This window comes from Pogoniulus pusillus, chromosome 6, assembly GCF_015220805.1.
Source record: "Pogoniulus pusillus isolate bPogPus1 chromosome 6, bPogPus1.pri, whole genome shotgun sequence".
NCBI classification, from domain to species: Eukaryota; Metazoa; Chordata; class Aves; order Piciformes; family Lybiidae; genus Pogoniulus; species Pogoniulus pusillus.
In genome coordinates this window covers 7,951,901-7,960,326 of record NC_087269.1, presented here as the reverse complement: position 1 = coordinate 7,960,326, position 8,426 = coordinate 7,951,901, and the positions used below count along the sequence as shown (strand labels likewise).

Genomic DNA, 8,426 nt, shown 5'->3' with positions numbered 1-8,426 from the left:
CAGCTCCACATCAGTGACTAGGCCCAGGAGAGCAAAGGCAAGGGAAGTTCTCTTCATTGTCATCTTGAGCACACGAACAGGCACAAAAATCATCAGCATGGGCAGAGAGAGGGGAGAGGTGGTTATCCTCCATGCATGTAATGGGCAATGTGAGGGGGAGGCACCTAATCATCCTTGCTAAACCCAAGTTGCTGGGAGTTTGGTTTGGTTTTGGTTTCTTTTAATTTAAAACAAGGCACTTCAGGTTTGGAAAGCATGCCATACCCATCGTTATCGTGGCATAAATAACACCCTCAGTAACCTGGAACCCTGGCCTGGGTCCAGCCGCAGCAAGCCTACCAAAAAGACCTGCACAATCGAAAGGAAAGAGAAAAGAAGACAAAGAAAGAAAGCCACAGATAAGCAAATGAGGAGAACAAAGGAGTCAGCCCCACTGCAGCTCCACATTCCCCACTCAGCCCGTGAAGGCTGCCCCAGACTTCAAACAGGGGCAACATTTTCAATCCAACCCCTCAAACAAGGCAATTCCCTTTAAAACAGAATCAGTGTAATTCAAATCAGCCAAGGCAGCTGAGCTGTTCCAGTTAGAATAGCGACTGCTCAGTTGGCAGTTCTCTTTGCCCCTTGGTTTCGCTCAATTTCTTATCACACCCTTCAATTATGCAAAGGCAGAGGAAGATGAGAACCATAAGGGTTTAGCACATTTAGGCCCAGGAGGAAAGGGAAGCAGCAGCATTTGCTGGAGCTGTGAAATGAAAGGCAGAGGCATCCCCGGCAGAGGGGTGGGAATCCTGCTGATGGAAGCAGGACCCCGAGACCTGGCAGCCTCTCTCGCCCACTTCGCTTTAATTAGTTCACAGTGGTCTCTCACAGTGCCTTGCAGTCCCACCTCTGATGCTGCACGAATCCTCTCTTTCCTCAGCCCATCTGGAGGCTTGCTTTGATGTCCTTCCTCGGCAGTGCATCCACTAATTTTAGTGTATTCCTATTTTTGGTTGATTTCACTACCCTGGCCTGTCTGGAGATGCGTGGGTGTCTTCCAAGGCTTCTGCTGTAGATTCTGTCACAAGCACCACCAGCAGCTCCCTGCACCCTCCCTGCCCAGCTCGTGGAAGACAGCAGTGAGCATAAAGGGCTTGAGGAGATTACTGGGGTCAGGATTTAGCATCTTTGGCCAGGGCAAACCCACGCATGTCTAGACTGCCCTTTAGCAACAGCAGTCACACCAAGGTCTGAAGGCAGTTAGTCCTTGAGCAGTGAGCATCGCTCCACGCAGGACAAGTATAGGCACTATTGCCATCTGATAATGGTAAGGGAGGAGAAGGGATGTGGCCTCCACTTCTGTACTCATTGAGGCAATGGACAGCACTGAAACCTGCAAGTTTGTCCATGTGCCATGGGATTCAGAGCCTGATCTAAAGGCTATCCAGGACAGCAATGGCTTCCTAGCATTATCACCCAGCCTTTCCTCTGCACAGCATGCCATGCCTCATCCTCTTCCAAGCCCCTGCAGCCACCACCTGCCACATACCTACACAGTCCCACATCTTTCCCTGATCCTTCTTTTCACTCACCCCAAGGCACCATCTCAATCAAGAGGCTCCCCAAAAGCAGAGAGATTTTCATTGACATGACACCCTGCCCCTCTGCTCTGGTGAGGCCATGTCTGAGTACTGTGTCCAGTTCAAGAGAGACACAGAACTGCTTGAGAGAGTCCAGCACAGAGCCACAAAGAGGATGAAGGGAATGGAACACCTCTCTCATGAGGAAAGACTGAGGGAGCTGGGGCTGTACTGCTTGGACAGAAGGAGCCTGAGAGGTGACCTCATCAATGTTTATAGATAAGTAAAGGGTGAGTGCCAGGAGGATGGAGCCAGGCTCTGCTAGGTGATGCCCAATGACAGGACAAGGAACAATGGGCAGAAGATGAGGCATAGGAAGTATCATGTAAACATGAGGAGGAATTTTTTCCCTGTGAGGGTGCCAGATCACTGGAACAGGCTGCCCAGGGGGGTTGTGGAGTCTCCCTCTCTGGAGGTATTCAAAACCCACCTGGACACGTTCCTGTATGATCTACTCCAGGTGATCCTGCTCTGCACGGGGGTTGGATTGGATGAGCTTTAGAGGTCCCTTCTAGCTCCTGACATTCTGTGATTGTGACACTGCCTCCCTTCTCACTCAAACTCCCTTAAAAGCCATTTGCACTATAGCACAGCAGACAATTTGTGGAGGAAAAGGGACCTGCTGGAGCCTGCAAAGGGGACTGGTGGTTGAGCAGTCAAGGGAGACAAAGACACCACACACCTCAGCTCAGAGAGGCTGCCTAGGCTTGCATGCCCCATCAGTGCCTGCTTCGCAGGCGCCTGTCTTCACTTAGGGCTGTGTTGCTGCCTGGTAAACCACCAAGCTCACTCATCAAGCAGCCAGAGGCTGCCCCATCAGCACGCAGAACTACCTCATTTTGACAGTGTTCCCATTACAGGGGTTTCTTCTCTCTTTATGCTGGGCTCTGATCTTGTTTCCTTAGGCGTCTGACTGGCCTGGCTTTCAGTGTTTGCTGGGTGTGTTTGCACCTCAGAGCAGCAGACTACCAAGGCAAAGCAAAGGTTTAAGCTGGGTGTGTACTTATTGCTTCTGACAGCCAAGGCTCTGAAGGCAACAAAAGTTTATGGAGTTGCCTGGATAACACAACCTGAGCTTCCCAGCACTCAGATCTGTGGCCATACTCCAGCTAATCCAGTGTGTCTTTACAATCCGTGGCTCTTAGCATGTTCTTTGCTTTCCCAGTGTTTGGCAGTGGGAAAAAAATAAATCATTTATCTCACAGTGTAAGCAACTGGAAACTCCTCATAAGGATGAAACTGCAGTGACCTGTGATGCCCCAGCTGCAGGAGGGCTTCACACCCCTGAGCCCCAGACAGCTCTGACCTCAGCCAAACAACCCCAAAGCATTATAGCAAAACAGAGCTGGCACCAAACTACACCTGGCAGAAGTGGGAGGACCTCTGCACCATGCCAAATGGCATGCTCCACCCTGGCCCTGAGGAGTCTGCACTTTCTCCCACCTGAGCAGGGTAAGATCTTGCTTACTGCTGCAATGCAGTTGAAAGGGGATGGGTCAGAGAAACGAAGATCTTTGTACAACTCAATTTTTGGTTTAGCCTAGGCCTTCATGAGAGCAGTGACCCTCACTGAGCTATGAGCTGGCCTGAAGCACAAGGTGCACACATGCAGTGAGAGCTGTTTGGGTACACTGAACCTCGGCCACTTCAAACAGAGGCACCACTTGGTGCTTCCCTGGCAGAGAGCTTCAAAGCCCAGTGGTGTGCACTGCCTGAGACGACTCAGCTTCTCTCACAGGCAGCTCAGATTCAACAGCTGGAGGTCAAGACCCAAATACTTTGTTCTTAACTCTCAGCTCTCTGCTTGCCTTGACACTCCTTGCTCAGCTTTGCCCCATGCCATGTATGTCACTGCACTCCACTCTGCTGCAGTGGGGAGTGATGAGGAGAGATGTGGCTCTGCAGCACAAGGATGCAATCTACCTCATTTGGGCTTCACTGCATTACAAAGCAATGACAGAGGAGTGTGGCTAGCAGATCGAGGGAGGCTCTCCTCCCCCTCTACTCTGCCCTGGTGAGGCCTCACCTGGAATACTGCATTTGGTTTTGGACTCCCCAGTTTAAGAGAGGCAGGGATCTACTTGAGAGAGTCCAATGGAGGGCTACAAAGATGATTAAGGGGCTGGAGCACTGCCCTGTGAGGAGAGGCTGAGGGACCTGAGGCTTTTTGGTGTGGTGAAGAGAAGACTGACAGGGGATCTAATAAATTACTATAAATATCTGAGGGCTGGGAGTCAAAAGTGGAGGGGACAAACTCTTCTCAGTTGTGCCCTGTGGTAGGACAAGGGGTAATGGATATAAACTACAGCACAGGAAGTTCCACCTCAACATGAGAAAGAACTTCTTTACTGTGTCACAGAGCACTGGAACAGGCTGCCCAGAGAGATTGTGGAGTCTTCTTCTCTGGAGACTTCCAAGTCCTGTCTGGATGCGTTCCTGTGTGACCTGAGCTAGGTTCTATTGTCCTGCTCTGGCAAGGGGGTTGGACTTAATGATCTATGGAAGTCCCTTCCAACCCCTAACATCCTGTGATCCTGTGACAAGATTAGCTCTGCTATCAAATCAGAGAAAGGGAATTTCTCATGATGGGTGTTCACCAAAAGAAGGATGCAAGGTCATCTTAAAAAGTAAGAACCTGAGAGCTCAGCCTTTGTGCAGCAACCTCCTTGCAAAGGGGTAGGGAGCTCACAGGTGACAGGTGTCAGTGGCACTGCTGAGGACATTGCCATGAGGTGCCAACTCATGCAGCAAGTGTGTGCAGAGGGAACACACACATGGGCCCCTCAACACGAAGTGTGGCTTTGTAATCAGATTTACAGATGGTTAAAATGACACAAAACACAGAGCTAAATAAGCAGCCAATTATAAAAGCAGTTACCATGTCTGACAGACCAAGAGAGACAGATTTTAAGCCTCATGTGGGCATGAACGCAAGCCACCAGTGTCACCACTCACTCCAGAACAGAAAGCTGTGTTTGATTGCAGCCTAGCACCATCAAGACAAAGAGAACCCACAATGGTTTATAGTATTTCAGAGTGATATTATATTAACTCTGCTGTACTACTTATTTCTCTAGGAAAGACACATTTTTTGTAATTCACGGAAGGCATCCAGACAGGGCTTGAAAACCTCCAGGGAAGGAGACTCCACAACCCCTCTGGGGAGCCTGTGGCAGTGCTCTGTGACCCTTACAGTAAAGACATTCTTCCTCACATTGAGGTGGAACTTCCAGTGCTGTAGTTTCCATCCATTGCCTCTTGTCCTATCTCAGGGCACAAGTGAACAGAGGCTGTCCCTTCCCTTTTGACCCTCAGCCCTCAGATATGTATATTCATTTATTAAATCCTCTTTCAATCTCCAGTCCCTTGATCATCCTTGTAGCCCTCCACTGGACTCTCTCAAGTAGATCCCTGTTCCTCTTCAGCAGGGGAGCCTAGAACTGGATGCAATACTCGAGGTGGGGCCTCACTAGGGCAGAGCAGAGGGGCAAAAGAACCTCCCTCAATCTGCTGGCCACACTCTTAACGTGCCCCAGGATGCCACTGGCCTTCTTAGCTGCAAGGGCAAGCAGTCTGCTCTGTAGTCTGTTCTTTCCAGCTGGCATTAGGTCTGGAATACCAAGTGTGGCCAGCATCAGAAATCAGGTTTGTCAGAGAAGTTGTAAGAAACATCTATGCTTTTGTTTACTCCTTCTTGTCTACCTGAAGTCCTCCCACAGGAACACCAACCCCCCCCCAAGGACTAGCTGTGATGTACCATTGACAGAGACATCATACGGCTCAGCCTCTTCGTAGTAGCCCTCTGGGGACTCCACCTTGGGGACCGGAGGTTGCTTTGCTTCAAGAACCTGCAGAACAAAGAAATCAGTGAAAGTAGCATGGTTTAAGGTAAAAACAGCTCCTTCCAAACCATGGGGCACCTTAACAGGGAAGAAAGAACTTCCAGTGCACAGTTGGCTTGAATCGGAAGGAATTATTTGAAGCACCTGCAAAACTGCTTCGTAAATGCTGCTTTCCCTGAAACTGCTGAAAGCCTTGGGAAGATCAACTCATGCGTTTCCCCAAGAGCAGGAAGTGCAACCCACTGGCCTTGCTGTGAACTGGGACTTCTGCCTACTGCACTGACCCCCCCCAAGCTGCTCATCATAACTGGAGATGATCCTTTGTGCTATTGATTATCTTTGCAGGGGGCCAGAAAGGCAGACATTTGGTGTGGTCCTGGCTTTACACTGAAAAACAAGGCCTGAGTGGTCACTGGTAATGTCTTACAACCTCTGACTGACAGCAAACCAACAGCTTAAACATCTTTGCTTTAGGAGCTGTATCAGGAATCTTTAATTGTGCTCTGAGCAGAAAATGAAGGAAATGGATAAACAACACTGATGGAAGATAAGTCTTTGAAAAGAGTCCAAGTGCTGGAAAATCCCTGTGGTGCCTGCCAAACCCCTCCCTAAACACAAGCAAGGGCTGGCAGGAAAAACTGCCTTGATCCTTTTGAAATACCAACACAGGAGGGGAAGGGGGGGGGGGGGGAAGGAAGAAACAATTTTTTTACTTTTCAATAATTTACATAGCTGTGGAATGTGAGACAGCAGAGCTAAAACCACAGCAGTGTGAGTGCACAGCTTATACCCTTCCCAAAATACATGGCATCCATCTCCCACCATGACCGGGCAGCAGCATCCCTGTGCTCCCTCAGTGAAGTGTCCTCTCTCCTCACCCAGGTCAAACCACCCCCAGTCAGCTGACAATGGTATGCTCTGGCTCACAACACTTGGTTGCCTTCTGACCCAGACCTGTACAGATCCTAGAGAGGATGTTCAGTGTGGAAGGGCTAAAAAGCCCTACTCCTCCCAGGAGGCCAGACAGAAGAACATGTTTCTCTCTGCAGAGATAGCAATGATGAAGGTCATAGATCATGCATGTTCCTTCATGATTGCTCCTGGTGGTCTGGATGGCCCAGCTGGGCAGCAGCACTGCAGACCATTCTAAGGCACAACCAGTGCCTTTGCAGGTCATGCCAGCATTGTCAAATGCAAGTTTGAAGCTGCCCTGGATATTTCCACTAAGAGGTACTGCTGCCCAGAAGAAAGGCAGCTTTGAAAGAACAGAATTTCTGGCCAGCAGCTGGTCACAAAAGGGGATGCTGCTGAGGCTGTGGGGGCTAGGTACCCTGACCACACTGCCCAAAACCACGTGTCTCTGCTCCCACAAGAGCAAACTGCCTGTGGCTCTGCCAACCTTGCAAACTTCTCAAGTGTCTTGGATGAAAACTCCTTCCTGCTTGGGTCTGCCTGATTCTGTGAGCAGGTTCTGAGCTTTGTTTCCAGAGACACTTAGAACATACTTCTGGAAAACACTTCTCTCCAAAATCTTACAGGTTTAGGAACCTGTCCTAGTACATTTAAATTAAAGCAGCAAAACCAAACCCAGCCACTCCAAACCTTTACTTTAGCCACTCTTTGGCCAGGGAATGTGCCTGCAGTTGCCACCTGTGGTGGACTCCTCTGTGCAGCCAATCTCATACTGTGCTACAACCATAAACAAATTGCCAACAGAAAGAAAACCCTGTGGGCTTGTGTGACACCATCCCACAAGTGTCAGGGAAGGGGCTGCTCTGGTTTGTTTCCTGCAGACAATGGAAGCCAACAGGGACTAGGTGGGACTGCACCTCAGCTGCCTCAGAAGCTATTTTTTCCCCTCTTTTCTTTCCCTAAAGCCATAGAGTTGTTTTGTCTCTAAGTCAAAGAGCAGATACTGTGTTATCTAAGCTGGGCTGGCCCTTGCAGAACATTTGCCTGCCGTGTTACAGCACAATGGAGCATGCAAATAAAAAGCATCTTGGGCATCTGCATCTGCATCATGGGACTTGCCCTGCGGACGGCTGTGGAAAGCAGCAGAGCTGCCAGGGCTGCCACAGAGGAAAGGTCACTGACGTCCAAGCCACAGCCTGCAGGACTCATTGTTTAAAGGTTGCTTTGGGACAAATCCAAAGACATTAGTGCAACCCAGCTGGGCCACCCCTGCTGGGCTACCCCTGCTGGGCTGCCCACTGACCACTGGTGTCAGTGAGCACCAGGGATGATCTGCTGTGCTGAGCCTTATCACTAAATGTGTCCTGTGCCTCTAAAGGTACGGGCAGAGGAGCAATGGAATACCTCAGCATCATCACATAACAGAAAACCCACATAGCTAGAGGAGATATATTCTAGAGTCCTCTCCTAACTTTCCTGCTCCTGTGTAAGGAGTTGTGCACCTTCCTCCACTGCCCAGGTGGCCCACTCCAGGAACACCAGACAGAAGAGAATTATTTCCCCACAACAGCAATTTCCACACACTAATTGGGACATATTAAAGCCCTTCCTAGCTCCACTCCTTGAAGTAAGATCAGATATCTTTGCTGCCAACAGCTCACTGATGCTCAGATGCTCACGGCAGGGAGGTACTCGACTGCTTTGTCTGAGGGAGGTTAGCTCCAGTGCTAAGCAGGTGAAAGAAAGTAGTTTCCAGAAGAGACCCTGGAGAAAACAGATGTCTTAGGTACCCCTCTAAGCTAAATTCCAGGTCTGCTGTTTACTAATTTCTTCATGATTGCTCTATCAGATAGCTAAGCTGCACCAAGCACAACCAGAGATGCCTCAGGGACAGCTACCTGCTGCTTCATCACACTTCACTGAGCTGCTCTTGCCCACATCCCTGCCACAGCCACTACCTGCTCCAGCTTCAAGAATCTTCAATAGCTCAAAGTGCAGGGTGCTGCACTTTGGCCACAACAACCCCATGCAGAGATACAGGCTGGGGTTG

At 49.8% G+C, this 8,426-nt stretch overlaps 1 protein-coding gene across 7 annotated transcripts in view; it reads right to left on the bottom strand.

Moving 5' to 3' along the window:
* Positions 1-8,426, bottom strand: part of AFAP1L2 (actin filament associated protein 1 like 2) — a 104,970-nt gene that overhangs the window by 17,174 nt on the left and 79,370 nt on the right. For 5 of the 7 annotated variants that reach the window (XM_064144331.1, XM_064144332.1, XM_064144328.1 and 2 more), the window contains 2 exons: positions 5,380-5,470; positions 265-348 (listed from right to left, as the gene is read on the bottom strand). In XM_064144331.1, the coding sequence (XP_064000401.1) occupies positions 265-348; positions 5,380-5,470 (175 nt within the window). The remainder of the gene's footprint in view (positions 1-264; positions 349-5,379; positions 5,471-8,426) is intronic. The other 2 variants (XM_064144329.1, XM_064144330.1) reach the window with 1 other exon arrangement.